This window comes from Nyctereutes procyonoides, unplaced genomic scaffold (genome assembly GCF_905146905.1).
Source record: "Nyctereutes procyonoides isolate TBG_1078 unplaced genomic scaffold, NYPRO_anot_genome, whole genome shotgun sequence".
In the NCBI taxonomy this organism is placed as follows: domain Eukaryota; kingdom Metazoa; phylum Chordata; class Mammalia; order Carnivora; family Canidae; genus Nyctereutes; species Nyctereutes procyonoides.
Window position 1 is genome coordinate 56,226,832 of NW_026575049.1, and position 19,651 is coordinate 56,246,482.

General features: G+C 39.7%; 1 protein-coding gene across 2 annotated transcripts in view; it reads left to right on the forward strand.

The window, feature by feature from the left end:
• Window positions 1-11,210, forward strand: part of ACYP2 (acylphosphatase 2) — a 151,603-nt gene extending 140,393 nt beyond the window's left edge. For both annotated transcript variants that reach the window (XM_055329320.1, XM_055329322.1), the window contains one exon: window positions 10,773-11,210. In XM_055329320.1, coding sequence (XP_055185295.1) covers window positions 10,773-10,887 — 115 coding nt within the window. In that variant the 3' untranslated portion in view covers window positions 10,888-11,210. The remainder of the gene's footprint in view (window positions 1-10,772) is intronic.
• The last annotated feature ends 8,441 nt before the right edge of the window (window positions 11,211-19,651 follow it).

The following is a 19,651-nucleotide window of genomic DNA, read 5'->3' on the forward strand; positions in this document are numbered from 1 at the left end:
TGTGGCTCCTAGAGGATGCTCAATGACAGCACTGTTGGACGGTCCTACCCTATAGAATTTCAACCAGTTTTGCTTCTATTAGCCCATTAGCATCCCTGATTGTGTGTGTGTATATACACATACATGTATGCACATATATGTCTCTGAATTCTCTTTTGAACCAGAACATCTTCCAGGTTCTGTCATTAATTAATGCATTGAATAGAAATCTTTGACACAAGTCGCTTTATATTTGCAGGAGAACCACCGTTTTAACATTTTATACTTTACCAACCAGTTTTACAGAACTGCTCCAACAAGCCCCATCTATGACACAGTATATTAACTAATTGGAATTTAAATAAAAACATATAAAAGGAAATGGAGAGGTGATATGTACCAAAGAAAACATTTCAAATACATACTTCCAACAATGTTCATATTTTAAAAATATATTAAAATATGTACTACTCATAATGTTAAAAAAAAAACAAGCCCCATCTAAATATGTTTCTCCGGCCCTCATAGTGATTTTGTAAAGACCTAATTCCCTACATTAAATTCCTTTGTAAAATAGCTACGGTGGTTTCCATGACCTGCTACTGCTGATCCAATAGCTAAAAATGGAGTGTTTACTATGTTCTGCATGCTGTCTTAAACACTTTCCACATTATCTCATTGAATCTTCAGTAACAACTCTTAGGCAGGCAGCACACTGCCCATTTCACAGATGAGGCACTGAGTGTTTAAGAAGCTCACCCAGTGTGACTAGTGGGGAAGTGGTAGCTAACTCGCACTCAAGCAGAATTGATCCCAGAGTCCACTTCCATTACCACTGCTACTCTTTTCCTCCCCCCTCCAAAAAAACCCCACAAAAAACAGAAAAGAGAGGGTATATGTCGCTTTGTTGACCCCAAAACCATGGTATGGAGGAGAAGCCAGGGATTCCAATCATGCCTTCACTATTTCTGCCTCTTCTGCTCCCAGGCCCTGTGATCCAGTTGTCTGGCTTTCAGAATCCTGGGCAGAGCTCGTGCCTGGGTAGTTCTAGACTCTCCCAACTGAGGAGGTCAATGACCTTCTAGACTCTCCCAGTTGAGGAGGTGAATGACATGCCCTTTCCCACTACAGCTGAGCAGGAACCTAACAGGTTTTCCCAGTGGAATTGCACTAGAAGTATGTGACACTGACTGTCACAGAGCTTGCTGAAGAGACTCCTACCATCCTCGGCAAAGACAGAACAATTACCCTGGAATAACTGCTGTTGAGGGCTCACTGTGTGTCAGATGTTGCACTGGGCAGTTTCTAATCATTTTTTTAAACTCATTCAGTAAGGTGAGGGTTTATCACCATTTTAAAGAGGAGCAATCTGGTTTCAGGTTAATTATGGAAGTGCTGGGATTCCCTTGAAAAATCACTTAACTCTTCACTGCTCATGTGACAGAAATTTTAGACCTGATAGTTGACATTTAATGCCGGGGTTAGGGGTGCCAACCCTCTAGACAGTTGGAAATCCATGTATGACTTTGGATTCCCCCAAATCTTAACTGCTAAATCTCCACTATTGACTGGAAGGAAGCCTTCCTGATAATATAAACAGTTAACACATATTTTGTATGTTAGATTATATACTATATTTTTTTAAAAAAAAGACTTGGAGCGTGAGAGAGCATGAGCAGGGAGAGGGGCAGACTCCCATGCTGCACAGGGGACCTGATGCAGGGCTCAATCCCAGGACTCTGGGACCATGACCCAAGCCAAAAGCAGATGCTTAACTGAGCCACCAAGCCCCCCTGATTATATACTATATTCTTAAAATAAGCTAGAAAGGTTATTAAAATAAGACAAATTACATTTACTGTGCTGTACAAAATCTGCATTTAAGTGGACCTGTGCAGTTCAAATTCATGTTTTTCAAGAGTCAATTGTATAGTAAAATACCATTAAAAAACTTGTATTGATAATGAAGAAGTCTATGGTATTAGTTGTTCACATTGAACTGAATAAGAAACGTGCTTAAGAAAGGAGAATAGCAAAAATACCATGTACTCTCCTTCCATTATTAATGCTAGTTTAAAAGCTTGAAATGGGCAGGCAACTCAATATTTTCCAGCATGCACCACATTTGCTTTTAATTCATTAGCTGTCTCTTCTTACTGTCTTTCTTGCTATGGTCTACATTTTACACCAGTGCTGCAGAGATATCCAAAAGGATTTTTCTGTCCCACTTCAGACCCAGGAAATAGAACTGGTATGAATTATTAATACTGTTGGCTTTCTAGTGCTTTAATTCCACCTCTTTGTTTCAAGAAGGATATTAGTTAAATGGAGTTTTTCATTTCATGCCAGGAGCTTACTACATTTTGTAGGAAACACTAAATGACCTGAGTAATAGAAGAGACAGTCCTGTGTTGATTCCCACTTCTACTTATGACAGATTCTGCGTACATTCCACTCCCTATATCCTCGTCCGTGATAGGTTAATAGGGCAGTTTTTACACTGGGCTCTTCAGAGCCCTTGGAATTCCCCAGATGTGCTGGAGGTAGAGCTGGGAAACAGGCCTAGGGCGGAGGTTCTGCACCTCACCCCTGCCATCCCCCTTGCTTCAGAGAAGCACTTCATTTCTACAGGCATCAAGCTTTCATGCAAGATTATGAGAGAAGAAAGGGCTTTTCTTTTTAAAAATCTTGAATTAATACACCTACGACAATAGGTGTTTTACATCTTTGGAATACTAAGAACAGGGTCTAAAGATTTTTGGTAAGTACAGTATCTGAGGATGTACAACCAACTGTGCCCTGAACATAAATGGTGGTGGGTCAGGTGACTGGGCTTGCAGGATGGACTTGGCCCCCTGGTGTTCTAATAGTCCCTCTGCCCTCTGGGTGAAGTCAGTTACTGTGCTTATAGAATGGGTAAACTTAAGAATTGCAGTAACATATGGGGGCTGGCAAAAATAAGTGAACAGATTCTGGAAATAAACGTAGTTCGCATGCTTACATTCAGGTTATTAGGTCAGACCCACAGACCTCCAGCTTCCTCTAAGAGGATGAATATAGTCATTACTTGTATTATTTCATTGGGACTGCCATGAATTTTATCAGTTTTCTGTAATAAGAGCAACTATGTTTACCTTTCAAAGTGTATAAAAAAATGGGAGTGTTTGGTTTCATGTGAGATAAAATCAAAGTGTTAAAAGGTCATGCCCAGGGCTCCCTTTTGTGCGTGGACTATGGACGACCCTGGGAATGCCCCTTTTCTCTTGCACTGAAGCCATAAACCTGAAGAAGGGCGGCAGATGACAAAAATGGGTTCACTCAGTATGTATCGTTTTTTATTGAGTGCCCATTGTCATCAGGCACCATGCTAGATGTTGGGGAGGCAGTAGTGAGTCACACTCCTCTGCCTTCTTAGAATTTGCATTCTAATGCGGAGGAGGCGCGTAGTGAACACATCAAGAATTACATAAACATAGCAGTTGCAGAATGTAGTAATTCCCATGATGCACTCAATAGTTGGGGGCCAGGTCCTTTTTAGATAGGGGCAATCAGGGAAGGGACTCTAGGAGGGTAAATCCCTGAGTGCATTTTAAAAGGCCACAGCTGGCCTCTTTGCTGGCTGCTGAGGCCATAAATGTGTAGCGTTTACTATACTTGATAGCTAAATATGTGCCATCTGCACGGAAGAATCAGAGTGCTGTGGAAACCCAAGGGGACCCGTAGTTGGTGCCTGCCTGAGTCGGAATGGAAAAACACAACACAGTTAATTTATTAAATGAATAGATTTTTTTTTCTTGCTCACTTAACATTTATCAGCACTGTTTTATTTCCTTTCAGACAAAGATGGCCTCAAAAATACTTAACATGCATGCAAGATCATGGTCTTTTGCCATTCTATACAAAAATTATCTTTACAACAATATATAATCCTCATCAAACATGCAAAGGATAGATCTATAATGAAATTTCCTCTTATGATTACTCTGTTAAGGACAACATGATTTTGGTAAAAGAATTAAACTTTACAGAAATTAGTTTTATTTTCAAAATCTCTACATACAGCGTTTAAAATATACTACAGTGACGGGAGAACACGATCAAATAACATGACTCCTGTTAATAGAATTTTCCACTTTACATTTGTATCCTTCCATTTTTATTAGTTGAACCTTCTTATTGTTTTTTAAAGCCTATCAGTGGATCATATTCCTTAAATAAAAATACCTGAAAGATATATACACACAGACTGAGATTTACAGCAGAACTATTAGACTTCAGTGTTGCTCGGGCAAATATAATTCACTCATCCATCCAACCATCCATTCAGTATTTATTGAGTCTACTAACCTAATAGGTAAAATATGCTGAAGCCAGAGCCATGAATGCTGGCCCCCTGACTGAGTGAACACTTTTATGATTCTTTCTTGATGTACTAAGGCAATTCTCTCAAAGGCACTGAAGTCACCAAAATGTGGTTCCATAACCTACAATAAAGAATAATTTAAATTATTCAGTCAATGGATTAACAGAACAAATTCTGGAGAGCTACATCGGGTGGTTTACCTCGGAACCCCAAGAAAAGAAAACTATTCTAGTAAGAAACTTCAATAAGGCATCTGATGACAATGAAGATGTCACTAGTTCCCTATGTGCCGGTTTAAAACCATGAGGATTAAAAAGCATCTTGTTCAAAACAGCAAGAAAAATAGAATATATTTACATATTAATTTAGCAGGAAAGAGGACTGGAATTAAGTAAACTACAAAATTTTGATAAGGAACATAAAGACTTGAACAAAAGCAGGGAAGATTGTTACTCTTCCTGACAAGATTAAATGTTAGAATGCCAGTTCTGAATTATTTTAAGATTTTTTTTAAAAGGGGATTTGAGGGATCCCTGGGTGGCTCAGTGGTTTGGCGCCTGCCTTTGGCCCAGGGCGCGATCCTGGAGACCCGGGATCGAATCCCACGTCGGGCTCCCTGCATGGAGCCTGCTTCTCCCTTTGCCTGTGTCTCTGCCTCTCTCTCCCTCTCTGTGACTATCATAAATAAATAAAAATAAAAAAATAAAGGGGATTTGAAGGGATTGGGCAAAATTATGCTAAAATCTTGTAGACCTCGAGATAAACAAGGACAATTAGAAATAGAATTATTAAGTTAGGGGTTGGGGTAGTATAGGGGCTGCTGAGCATTAATAAATATTCTAAGGCTATAAGAATTAAAATAGTTTGGTCCTGGTTTACAGATTAACCAAAGGAATCAATGGAGTCAAATAGGTCTAGAAAAAGATTCAAACATAAACACAGATTTAGTCTATGATAATAGTTGTGCTGGGGAACATGTCTAAGCATTCAAAATTAAGACCTTTTTTGTATCATGCAATCACGTAATTCCAGATGGATTAAAGATTTAAATATAAAGGGTAAAGCCATACTTCCAGTTAAAGATGTCACATTGGGAACATATGCATTTAACTTCTGTTCCCACCTAAACTCCACTTAAGTATGAGTAAAATAGATTTTTTTAAAAAGGTTTAAACACCCACTAGAACAAAGAACTGGAAGAAAGCTATAAAACTTTGGAAAACAAGGCAACAAAACTTGGGAAATGAGAAAGCAGATGAGCTGGTGGTCACACTGACCTGAATGGTAAGCATCCGGTGGGGAAAGCAGAGACATGGCCCTTTTAACAGCGGAAATCCCCCAAGTCAAGCCCCTGGAAGTGGGCAGAAAGGTGGGGATTTAAAATTTGTTTAATAAGCTATTCTCTCCCTCCCTCACTCTGCAGAGCAGCTTCCCTGCCCAGCCAGGCGGAAGCCAGAGTTTCATGCTCTGGAGAGGGTCTTCTAGGCACCGCTGGAGAAAAAAAAAAAAAAAAACAAAACAAAAGTGCTGAAAACAAGGTATTCAGTGAAAGTTGCACAGTGAATCTTGAGGCCTTACCCTTCTTCCCAGAACACAGCCAAATGGATAGACTCTAGGCAGGACATTGGACAAGGCTTCCCTGGAGGAAATGGCCAATCCAAGAGAAGAGATAAAAAGATACCAAAATCGGAGACTCTGCAATGAGATGGCTTATTCACCTCCCTCTAGTAAACCTAAGACCACAGCTCTGCAGCTGGCTAAAGGGAAGTCCATTCCAGATTGGGGGATGGGGCGTCCTGCCTTCCATTGTTCACTCTAGGAAACATCTGATTGAACTGTTAACTCTGCCCCTGGGAAGGGATGTCTCTGTGGAGAAGCCTGTGGCCCCATTGGTCCCACCATGCTTGTAGGAAGCACAGTGTGGTGTAGGCAGGTGTGTGTGCCACTCCTGGCCCTCGAGCCCCTCCAAGGGCTGTCCCTACTCCTCAACAATGAACTCCCAGAGCAGTTATCAACACCCTTGTCACTCTGATTCCTCAACCCTACCTCATCTCCCTTCATTCTCAGTAAATTACCTTACCCCTTACTTTCCTAAGAAAAGGGAATCTATCGTATGCCAGTCTCTCTCATTTTTTTTTTTTTTTGGACCCTTTCTCTTCTGTACAGAGAAGAGTGTCCTCTTTTCTAACCCTAATGAATCTACTTAGTGATCCTGTTTCCTCCATTCTACCCTGGGGTCTTGTCCCCTCAGCGACCACTTCTTTGTCTTACATCTTCAGTTCATTCCTTCTTCCCACTTGTGAGGCTCTCTGCTGTAGGGCTGAGATGTGCTGCTCAGGCTCCCTTTCAGGACTGAAGGCCTCTTCTTCAGATGCCGGGACTACTGATCCTCAGCCATCAGCCTGCTTCTGGAGCTGCCTCAGAAGAAGGAAATCACCACACTAATTGTCTCACTTCCTTCTCTGGGCAGCTCTACTCTAATGACTGGCTCCTGCCAGGGGGTGTAAAGACTCAGCCCTCTCACTGTAAATTGGGACCACTCTGAAAGGTCTTCCCAGCTTCAGAGCTCCTCCTGAAGACCTGTCTGAGGTCTTCAATGAAACTACCTCTCACCCAACTTCTCCCTCAGTCCAATCCTGTCTACTTTCCTTGCCTCCCATAGTTCTTAACCTGAGAGCATCCCTACAGACTTATCTCCACCTCAGAGTCTGTATCCCAGGCTCCCCTCTCTATGACAGCTTGTCTGTAAGTCATGGATATTTACAAATTTGAGAAGTGGCTCCAAATTGCCCTTTTAAAAGGCTGTACAAATTTGCATTCCCATCAACAATCCAGAAAAGTGCCTCTTTTCCCACACCTTAACCATCACTATTAGATATTATCACATTTTCACATATTTCCATAAGTAACAGATGGTGTCTCCTTCTTGCTTGATTGGTATTTTTAAAATTATGAGTAAGAGAATATTTTCTCATTTATTGGCCATTTACATTTCTTTCCCTTTCATCTGTTTATTTTCTTTGCCCATTTTTCTATTGGATGGCTGTCTTTTACGTATTGATTTTTAAGTGTTCTTTGTATAGTAAGAAAACTGCAAATAAGTTTTCCAGTTTGCTGTTTGCTTTGGCTTTGCTTAAAACATTCAAAAGTTTCATAGCTTTAATTAACATTTTTTCCTCTACGCTTCTTGGTTTTCTGTCATGTTTAAGGTGGCATTCTTTATTCTAAGATTTGGAAATTTCTCTAGTATTATTTTTAAAACTTAGCTTCAGTGCCACTGCTATCACAAAGATGTCCCTGAGTACCTTGTCCGGAAATTAACCCCATCCGGTTCCTTTCGCTTTATGTTAAAGTCACATTGCATTTCACATTCTGAATTATAGTTATTTTTAACATTCTCCAAACTCTTCCATTAGCTTGTGAGTTACTGAGGGGAAAAAAAAAAAAAACCACTTCATTTTAGATATCCATGTATGCATTCGAATATCAAGGATATGCCTTGCATACAGTGCTACTTAAATATTTATTGAATCAAAATGAATTAATTGGTACTGTTTGATTATATGGTTCTTAACTAATACCTTCCTTGGACCAAAGAGGTGAAACTAGAGCACTTTAGCTAGCAGAACTCCTGGAACTGTCATCTCCAGACCCGAGCCACATCTATAAAGGGCTGATTACAGGAGCAGCACACAAGTGAAGTCTTAGGGATTGCAAAGTGGCAGGTGACCAGAGCACTCCAAGGTAAGTAGACAGGTCAGGCAAGATGGTTCCTAGCAACAGGGACCATCTTGGAGCCTTGGTACAAACTGGCCCTCCATCTGCTATACAGTGTGAACACAGCTGAATCATGTAACAGCACAACCATTCTGCTCCTACCAGGGGCATCATTTCTCCTTGGCCATACTTATAGCTGATGAAGTTCTTAAATAGCGTTGAAGACCAGCTTCAAGTAGGTAGCTAGGCTCTCCACTAGCTAAATACATTGAGTTATCATCCTAGGTGGATTAGTCATTGCAACTCATAGGGCCATTAGTCCTGGTCTCAGATTCGCCGTTTCCAGCTGCTCTCTTCTCATTCTCTCTTGAGCTCAAATATAGCTTTCACTCCACCAAAACTGTTCTTCTCAAGGTCATCAGTGACCAGTGTGTTGCCAAATGCAATGGTTAGTTCTCAGTCCTCACTTTACTTGAACCTTCCTACTCGTGGAGGGCTTCATTGGACTCCTGGTCCAGGATGCCCTCCCAGCTTTTCTGGACACTTTTCTTTCCTGGTTCTTTCTCTGCTTTCCGAGCTCTTAACTTTGGGATGCCCTAACCAAAGACACAGTCCTTGAAACTCTTCCCTTTTCTATATTCATTCTCTTAGTGATGGCATCCAATCTTATGACTTTCAGTACTGGCTACCTTTAGACAAATTCAAACTTCATCTTCTCCAGCCAGACCCAAAGATCCAACTGCCTGTTCAACATCTCACATAGATGTCTACTAGATAGCTCAAAGTCAACATTCTAATTTCCCCTCATCTGCTCTTCTCATAGTCCCTCCACTTCAGTGAATCACAACCACCACCAAGTAGTTTTTCACCAGTAACTCTGGTGTCATCCTTTAGTTCTTTTTTCCTCACATCATGTCCAATCTGTCAGCAAATCTATTGACTGTACCTTCAAAACACATCCAGAATCTGACCATCTGTCACCACCATCACTGTTACCCTAAGCACATTACATAACTATTCTGCTTTCTTTCCTTATCTGTAACTTGAGAGCATAGTCCAGGACTATAATGTACAGGGCTAATGTTTGGCTCAGGGTTGAGTGTCTATCTAAAGAACTTAATACAGGGATGCCTGGGTGCTCAGCGGTTCAGTGGTTGAGCATTTACTTTCAGCTCAGGGAGTGTTCCCTGCAGGGAGCCTGCTTCTCCTTTGCCTAGGTCTCTGCCTCCCTCTCTGTCTCTCATGAATAAATAAAATTTAAAAAAAAAAAAAAACTTAATACAATGCTGAGCAAATGGTGCTCAGTACATTTTCGCTTTTATTATTTCCAGTCTCTGTCTCAGAGAAGATTTCAAAAAAATATATTAAAATTGAAGCCATTGGCTCCTTTTCATAATAACTGAAATGAAATTCATCAATATGTGCAACTTCAAGATTGAGTTGAAGAAAATAAGATGTGTTATTGGGCTTAGCTTCCAAAAGGGAGAAACATGGAAATTTCCCTTACCTAGTAAACTGTCACGAGAGCCAAAGAAACGGAAAAATAGCACAATTCCAATTTGAGTGATTGGAATTCTTGTCTAACCTGATGAAGAGTAATTTTCAGCAAATCAGACTTTAGCCTACAAAACATTTTTAATTCAAGGTTATATGAGATTGTTACTTATGACATTACACAGCTGTGCATGGCACCAGCTTCGTAACTTGCAAGAACTTTGGGGATACCAGTCAACTTGTCGACTACTTCTACAACAACGCTGGCATAACAGCCATCACTTGTATAAAACTGATTTTATTGTTTACCCATCGTCCCACTTAATGTGTCATCTCAACTAATTATTAATAGATAGATTCTGGAAGATCTTTAACAGTAATATCTGAAATGTCAATATTAAAATAAGCCTGAATTGTATAGGAAGCATCTCAGAGAAGTATCCAAATGCATTAAATGAGACACACAAAGATTGCTACTAAAGAAAACCATGGAGATCCCTGGGTGGCTCAGCGGTTTAGCACCTGCCTTTGGGCCAGGGCGTGATCCTGGAGTCCCGGGATTGAGTCCCACGTCGGGCTCCCTGCAGGGAGCCTGCTTCTCCCTCTGCCTGTGTCTCTGCCTATCATGAATAAATAAAATTTTTTTTAAAAAATCACACTACAGAAGCAGAAAAATAGTTTCAGAGCATTTAACTTGTCCCTTTAAATATAGTCACTTTGATAATATATGTAGTAAGAAATGACTTTTGTATAGATAAGAAAATATGTTCATCTAATTTCATTTTAATGTTTGCAGAAAATCACTTTTATACATTTTTTTCATTTTATTTCAGTCTACACAAATATATATGTATATATACACCATCTACCATGTGCTGAGTATTGAGAAAAAAATGGTGAATTGTTTTTATTACCACTTTGTATGCTTACAATCCTTTTATGTATAAGAGCTAGATTGTAATGGCTTTGGATGTTTGGGAGGGAATAATATGAAGTCATCAGTTTACTGTGCTTAATTTGATACTAGCTTTTCTTTGTCCATATTTAATTATGTATTAAACTCTGGTACTCTGATACAGGATGTATACAACAAAAAAATTGTATTTCACATTAAATGCAAAAATTACTTAGTAAACCCCCATTGTGACCTAGAGTGGGATTGTTTCAGCTAGTCCATGTGTATGCTGTATGCTAAGTTTTATTTGTTTATTTTTTGTAGGATGTCCTGGCTGAGCAAGGTTGGAAGTCCCAGTTCTCGCATTGACCGCACGAACTTTTCTAATGAAAAAACCATCTCTAAACTTGAATACTCGAATTTTAGTATCCGATACTAATAGAAGTAAAAATTTTAATGCTTACATTGCACAACAAACTCTATATATTCTTAAGTCTATGTACTAGAATATTAGTAGCAGAGTAAGTTAAAAAAGGAACTGTTCTGAAAGCTACAACACAGTATGTGTTACTAAAAATGTCTGACACTGAAATAGTTTTACTCAACTATGTTTTTAAAAAGTAAAAACGTAACATTATAAATGTCATTACAAAACATTTAATATGAATATTTAAACTTGTGTCTCATGAAATCTTTGATGAATGTCCTAGCAAACATGTCATTTGGCTAGGCATAAAATAAAGCTCATAATTTAAAAATTAAGTATTGTTGTCTGAAATGAATTCTAAAACCTTCTGCATAATAATTTATTTTAGTTGAGTAATTTTAATATGAAGAACCAATAGATATAAATGCATGATGATCAATATAACCATAAAATAGTATAAATAAAGAGTTAATTTTTAAAATCCTGGTTGAGACACAATTCAGTATATAGGCTAACACTAGTTAATGTTTTCTATGAACCGTATTTTTCTGTATAGGGAGCAGGTGAGTGATGGAACTGATAAGAACGATTTCATTATAACAAGCAGCAAGATTTATGCCAACAACTATCTACAATGGATGTCCTATAAACCAGAAAAGGAACTGAGAGTCTAAATTATACTATCCCCTAACCTTAAGCTATCATTTGGGAATTTTCACATGTAAATAGTAATTAATTCATCAACAGAATAGTTTAAGGGGAATGTTCATTTCTACACCATAAAATTATACTATTGAAAAAGGAAGATCTTTAACTCCAAGTGCTGGGGAGTTTCAAATGTTATAGGTACATACATGCATATATCCTTCAATGATTTCCTAATTTTTATAGCAATGGAATCCTTCATTTAAACAAAGTATTACATGGAATACAAAAAGTAAGTAAAAAAGCACAACGGGGATGTTGGGAAATAGGCATGGAGATCCCAGGATCCCTACACAGCTGGTCTCACTTGTTCTCCTGCATCTTGTCTGCCTTGCACAATTGCACATCCCCTAGGAATACACATTAGAAACCACCATTCTGGCTATGCAGCCAATCTCCATTGCTCCTTTCCATGGCATGGAGAATGACTTCAGGCCTTTCTCCTTCACCTACTGCAAGATTAGAATTGAGAAAAAGGAAATAAAATGGGGCTTACATTCCTTTGAAAGGTTAACTCTATGGATAACGGTAATGTTGATACCAAATATATGTAAGGCAACACAACATCAGCGAATGACAAATATTTTTTAAACTTTCAAAACATACTTAAAGGAATAAAGAACTTTCCTATTACTCTAATATCATCATGTAAATTATTATACGTGTCAAATATTATATAGGAGACTCTATTGTGATACTCATTTGAATTTTGCTCTTATTTCCCTACTCTTTGTTGAAGGAAGATAGAAAAGCCTTTGTGTTCCCTAAGCTCAGGGAAGGCTTTGGTGCTAGTCTCCTGAAAACAACTTTTTTTTTTTCTGAAAACAACTTCTCTTCCAAGATCTTATTTTAAAGAGGGCATGATGCTATGAGTTGAGGACAAAGATAAACCCTAGGCCTTTAGCAGGTAAAAGAGAAGTAGAAGTGTTAAGAGCCAAGAGGAGGAGGAGATTATCCAAGATTTTGAAAAGGGACCAAAGGCTATAGGTTTCTAAAGAAATGGGAGACCTGCATCTTTTTTCCCCCCAGTGGTGCCTTTATGGGATGGGTCCATTTGAAGAGGAAGCAGCTAGAGCATCCAGAGAAATGGGATCCCAGGCCCAGGGAGTCCCAGTACCAGGTGAAATTCCTGTCCCAAAAAGTGCTACAAAATATCCTGCTACAAGGGACGGTGGCTTGGACAGCAGTCCTGGTAACTGGAATTGACTAGAAATCAGGGAAGTCTTTCCTGAATCCTCTCCTTGCATGAGATCCTTTATGTGGTCCTTCAGGACAAGGATAGAAATCCCCAGGGAAGACTGAGAATGAACTTTCCACCTCTCAGGATAGGACTTGAAACAGGCTTGATTTGATTTACAGAAAACAAAATAGACATTTCTTGCACACTCAAGTCAAACAAAATATGTATCTCTTTACACATAAGAGAAAGGCTAAGTGATTTTAGAATAATACCATCTCAGAAGTGACACCAATATGTCACTTTTTATTACCTCGATATCCTCCTTATAAGAAAATCGTACTTTGCTGGTACAATCTTTTTTTTTTTTTTTTTCTGGCACAATCTTCTAAATGCACTAAGTGAATCACATTAGTCAAGGTTGCTTAGTGATTAACATAACTAATTCTGTTACTGGACGAAAAATGTAAATAATGATTAAAAGTAGGTGTTCACGAATGGGTAGAAAGCAAGAGGGGAAAAAAGGTAAAACAATTTTATTTTTTTTAAAAGATTTATTTATTTATTCATGAGAGACAGAAGGAGACACAGGCAGAGGGAGATGCAGGCTCCATGCAGGGAGCCCGACATGGGACTTGATCCCAGGCTGAAGGTGGCACTAAACTGCTGAGCCACCCGGGCTGCCCAGTAAAACAATTTTAAAAAGGGGTTCTTGAGACCAGGTGACTGGTCCAGGTGACATCTTACCGGTAAACTTGATATGACAGTTGCCACCGTGAACTCATACAAAGGATTTTGAATGTACATATTTTAGATAATAAGCCTCGACAGGTTTAGTTTGTCAGATTAGACATTTTAAAAACCAAGGAAAAAAATTAAGCAAAAGCTGATTATCAACCAAGTGTCCTAACACCCCACATGCCCATATCCTCAGATTTGGGGGTATGATTTGTAGAAACCTATTAAACACTATTTATTATAGTCATATAAAGATGCCTGTCTTTTAAAATGCTAGCTCAGGAACTAAAGCTCAGTACAGTCTTCTTGGCTGGAGGATATATGCTTAAGAGAGACTATAAGCACCCAGGTAGGGCCCTTAGAAGCAACTTGGGTGTGGGAGAGACATCAGATTTTCCCATTAGGAAGGGTAAAGGTTTCTGAGCTGGAGAAGAAACACAGAATGTGTCATTTGACCCTGGGAATCTCTAAATTCAGGGATTTACTCTGCAGCCTGAAGGATCCTTGTGCTTCAGGGTAGCTACTTTCTTCAACAAAGGGCAGGGAAGCACTGAAGGAAGACAACTTGGGTGGGTAGGGGAGTTGGGCAGGGGACACGGCCACACACACTAATCTGTGCTGGAAGCGGGGCACTATTTTTGACTAAATATTTTTAACTTTGTCTACTGAAGGCATTTTTGAGAAGCCCCACCTATCTCTAAGCTCATAATTAGAGACAACAGAATACCAAAATCTACTTCCAAAAATGAGCCTGTGTTTGGAAGGTATATAGTTCACAAATACATTTCATATGATAGCTCTCTCTGGCCTCCATTAATTTAAATATCAAAAAATGTCTACTATTTAGTTAAAGGGAAGAGATTTTTCTATCCAGAACTAATTTCAGGAGCTGCAAACAGGCAACTTTGTGCAGTAGAAAATAGGAATTCATTCTGGGCCCAACCCCATCCATTAATTAGCTGTAATGTCTAGATATATTTGCAAAGTCAAGAATTTCAACTACATTGAGACTTTTTGTGGGATTCCAGTAAGCCAGAGGCCTCCCAAAAGGTGGTGCCAGGAGAGGTAGAAAAGGGTGATGTGAAAGATGGACAGCTGAGGGTCCCAATATCTGCTCCAACCAGAGCAGCCCTGTGCGTAGAAAAGAGCCCTCTCCTTTTCTATGCATTAGGATTCTCCCTAAGACATCTAAGAAGAATCTTTTTCCAAAGAAACAAAAATAAACAACAAGATGACATGGAATTTAGTATCTGGGGTCTTCTTTTCTAAGTGACCCACCACATATGTTAACCTTAAATTCATTGTCAAGCCAGTGTGGCATGATACTCTACCTTTAGCCACTTTCACTGAAGCATGCATAATTTATGAAAAGTACTATTGGAAATAATTTCTTTTTTTCACAGTGGCCTCCATAAAGGTCCTTGGTAGCTAAAATATTTCTGAAATTGATTTCTGTGGTTTTTTGTTTCTATGTTACCAAACTGAAAAACATGCAAGAAGAACTACAAATATATAATTAGAGGCTTAATTAAAATGTTTTTTATAAACATACCTTAGAGATCTTTAACTGGACATTTAGACTTACGTGTAAGAGGTCATTTCCTTTTCTTTCTTCACTTATTCAAATTGTTTTGAATAAAAGCAAAGTCTGATAAAAATTTTAAACCTTAGAATTAAAAAGTCTAGTTACTGTGTGATCTCATTAGCAGGTTTTTCTCCAGAAGGTGGGCTTTCCCCCTCTTAGAGACATGATTTATGCTCTCTCTGCTGCTAAAAGGTCTGTATACATTATTGGTTGTATGTCCAAGATACTTCTTTTATCCTCAAACTATGTTTTACTTGTATTAGTCTTATATCCCATGGTGGCACAATGGACTCTGCAAGCAGCAGTGAATACAAGCCTCTGATCTGACAGCTGCTGCCCCCACCCCCTGCTTCTCATTTTTTACAAATACTAGCAATGCATAGGGAAAGAGAAGATTCCAAGAGATTAACTGTATTGGAAATAGAATTTCTGTTTCAAAACAAGTATTAAGAGCAAGGATTATAGTCATTTGGTCATTTTCAAGCATCAAGACAATTTCTAACTGAATTCAATGCACATTAATCTGGATTACCAACATGCTTCCAATGCTTCACCAAGAAACTGGCATAAACAGGTAGACACGATATACCACTGTTTTTGAGATGCAATATCTACAACACCCAGAATAAATGGACTAGAAATCCTACTTTTGGGGTACTATTTTTTAAGATAACAAAAGAATTATCAACCCTTCTGTTTTCTGATCCCAACTACCATTCTTTCTCCATGACCTGAGATAATCTAACTTCTCAACCATAATCCACAGGAAAGAGAAGGATATAGGTAGTGGCACTCTGGGTGGTCCCTTTACTTACAGCATGGAACCGAGGCCAGGTAGCTTCTGATGCATTCATTTGCTAATGATTTCAACTTAATAAATTATTTTAAATATTCTTTCAAATGTGTATTTCATAATTTAAAAAATTTCAGTCTCCTTGAAATCTCATAGCAAAACAACAAAATACTGGATGGGGAGAGATTGACCATTGTAGGGCTTTAGACTTGAGAGGGATACCCACCCTCTGTTGGCAAATACCAGTATATAGTCAAACTCTTTGTTTTTTTAAAGATCTTATTTATTTATTCATGAGAGAGACAGAGAGGCAGAGACACAGGCAGAGGGAGAAGCAGGCTCCTTGTGGGGAGCGTAATGTGGGACTTGATCTCAGAACCCCTGGATCACACCCTGAGCCAAAGGCAGACACTCAACCGCTGAGCCACCCAGGTGCCCCCAAACTCTCATTAAAAGATAAACAGTAAACAAAACTACCCTTAAACTTTACCAAAAAAGCTGGGACGCCTGGGTGGCTCAGCAGTTTAGTGCCTGCCTTCAGCCCTGGGCCTGATCCATGGATGGAGCCTCCTTCTCTCTCTCTCTCTCTCTCTGTCTCTCATGAATAAATAAGTAAAATCTTTAAAGAAAAAAAAATTTACCAAAAAAGCACCACAGCCAAGGTAAATGGAACATGGTCCTTTAGAGCCAGGCGAAGTACACACCTCAAAAAGTTATTTTAGGAAAAGAAATTTCAGGGAACATGTGCTTTCATCCTCGACAGCTTGTAATGAAAGTTGATCTTTGAGAGAAGAGCAGGGAGCTGCTGAGGGGGAGGGGGACAAGCGCAGAGTAAAATAAAATAAATGGATTAAGGGAAATTGGCGGAGATGTAAAAATCATGTTCTGAAGAGCAGGCAATAACATACAGAAACACACTGAGGCCGTGGACAGACTGTAGGAGACCCAGAAGGGAACGGGAATTGCAATCCTTTCTAGAATTAGTAACTGGCAAATTTCATCAGTGACTAGAGCTGTGATCACTAATCCCAGCTGATTATCAGAATTACCCAGAAAGCCTTTTAAACACACATACTACCAGGCCCCAACCCAGGCCTTTTCATTCAGAATCTTCCATGGCTTTTTTCCCTGAATCTGCCTGTTTAAAAATACCCGCAGGTGATTTTGACAACCAGGCAGGCTTTGGAAACACTGGTGTAGAGAATTAAATCTGAAAAGGTCATCAGGAAACAAAGAACAATGAAAAGAAAATGTGAGAGTGAAAAATGAGTGGGATACAGGAGAGAGAGCACCTACTTGACCCACTGGTAAATCAAAAGAAGTTTAGGGTTTTTAAAAAAAAAAAAAAAAAAAAAAGGCCAGAAATCATTGAAACAAGGAAAAATCAGTTATGATAGAAGAAAATGTTCTTGAGTTGAAGGAGCTAGCTACCAAGTATACAGTATAAGGTTATACTAGGAAGGACTTAAGTGTTGTTGTTTTTTTTAAGATTTATTTATTTATTCATGATAGACACAGAGAGAGAGAGAGAGAGAGAGAGAGAGAGGCAGAGACACAGGCAGAGGGAGAAGCAGGCTCCATGCCGAGAGCCCAATGTGGGACTCGATCCCAGGACTCCAGGTTTGCACCCTGGGCCAAAGGCAGGTGCTAAACCGCTGAGCCACCCAGGGATCCCCAAGGACTTAAGTTTTAAGCAAAATTTACTGTAAGGAGACCCAGACGTGAAGTCTGGCTAAAAAATTAAGACAAACCAGAGCCCTTGGCATTCACCTCCCAAAGAACCTAATTGCTGCCCAGCAACTGTTCGGGTTCTCTCATCCCCACCCTCCTAAACGATGATGTCATACTTAGTCCTTTCCATACCAGCTGTGGCTTTGCCTGTTTCCATCAGAAGCTCCCACTGTTCCAGGTCCCACTACCCACACCGGTACCCAGGTACTTCCTCTACCTTCCAGCTGATTACTGTAGACAAACCATCTACCACCCCAGAAGGCAATGCCGGATCCCATACCCTCAAGGAAGCTGCTCTTGCAATTCTCACACCTCACCACCAATTTGTGTTTTCTACTGAATATTCAATCTTTGCCATCAGTCTACAGACATGCTATTATTTCTCCTGCTCTTGACCCCTCCCTCTGCCACCACATAGCTCTTCCTTTTACTCCTCCAAGAAAGTCGTCTATACTTGCTGTAATCCAGTCTCTCCATTCTGGAATCTGTTTCCAACATGCTTTTGCTCCTCCTCCCTTCTACCAGCACTCCTCTTGTTATTCTGAATGATTTTGTTCATTGTTGTTAACTCCACTGCTCAATTCTCTAGTCTTCTCTTACTTAAGCCCATCAGCAGTTTTTTCCATTTGGCTTCCTGGACATCACACTTTTTTGATTTCCCTCTGACCTTGTTATTTACACCTTTTCAATCTTCGTTGGTGATTTCTCTTCCTCTCTCTGACCTTGTACCATTCAATGGAGAACCCAAGAGCTTAGGAGATCTTTTCTTCTTAATCTGTACCCATTCCTTTGGCAATATTATCTAATCTCATAACTTTAAAGATTTTATTAATTTGACAGAGACACAGAGAGAAATAGAGCACAGAAGCAGAGGGAGCAGCAAAGGGAGAAGCAGGCTCCCCACCGAGCAGGGAGCCACATGTGAGACCCTGAGATCATGACCTGAACTGAAGGCAAATGTTTAACCAACTGAGCCACCCAGGTGTCCCTCTAATCTCGTAACTTTAAATATCATGTGCATGCAGACAACTCCAAAATTTACATTTCCTTCTTGGGCTTATTCTCTTGATTTCGGGTTCATGCAACAGCCTACTCAACATTGCCAACTGAACTTTTTAGACATCTCAAATTTTCATATCCCAAATTGAGTTCCAAATTTACTCCTCCAACAGGCTCCTTACTTCACCCAGTGCTCCTATAGACGATTTCATCTCTGTTGAGGATGACAACACCACATTTTGAGATGCTCAAGGGCAAAGACTTAGAAAAAGACAGTCATTCTTGACTTTTCTCTTTCATTCCTCTGATGTGTCTTCAAATGTCTTTAATTTGCTTAAAATAATCCAGTAGGAGGAAAGGAGGGGCAGAAAGTGACTAGAGGTATAGATGAAACAAGATTAAACATGAGCTGACAACTACGAAAGTAGTCACATCGGAGATCATTAGCCCATTCCTTACTTTTTCCTATGTTTATATTTTCCATACTAAAAAGCTAAAAAAGGGATGCCTGGGTGGCTCAGCGCTTGAGCATCTGCCTCTGGCTCAGGGTGTGATCCCAGAGGTCCAGGATCGAGTCCCACATCAGGCTCCTGTGTGGAGCCTGCTTCCCCCTCTGCCTGTGCCTCTGCCTCTCTGTCTCTCATAAATAAATAAAATATATTTTTTTTAAAAAGCTAAAAAATATGTTCAAATCCAACCACATCTCACTAACTCCAGGGTGACACCCCTGATCCCAGTGCCCATGATTGCTCTAATAGCCTCCTATCTGAACTCCCCACTCCTGCCTTTGTCTCTCAGCCTATTGCTCAACATAGCATTGAGTGACACCGTTAAAACAGAAGTTAGGTCATGTCACTCTTTGACTTAAAATCTTCTGATTCCAATCTATTTTACTTTAAGTAAAAGCCACAACTGTTACAATGTATTTCAAACATATACAATCTGCCCCCCTCCTAGGTCTTTGGCCTCATCTCCTACTGCTCTTCCCCTTGCTCACCTGCTCCAGCCTCATGATCTTCTCACTATTCCTTGCCAGTTCCAGGCATCC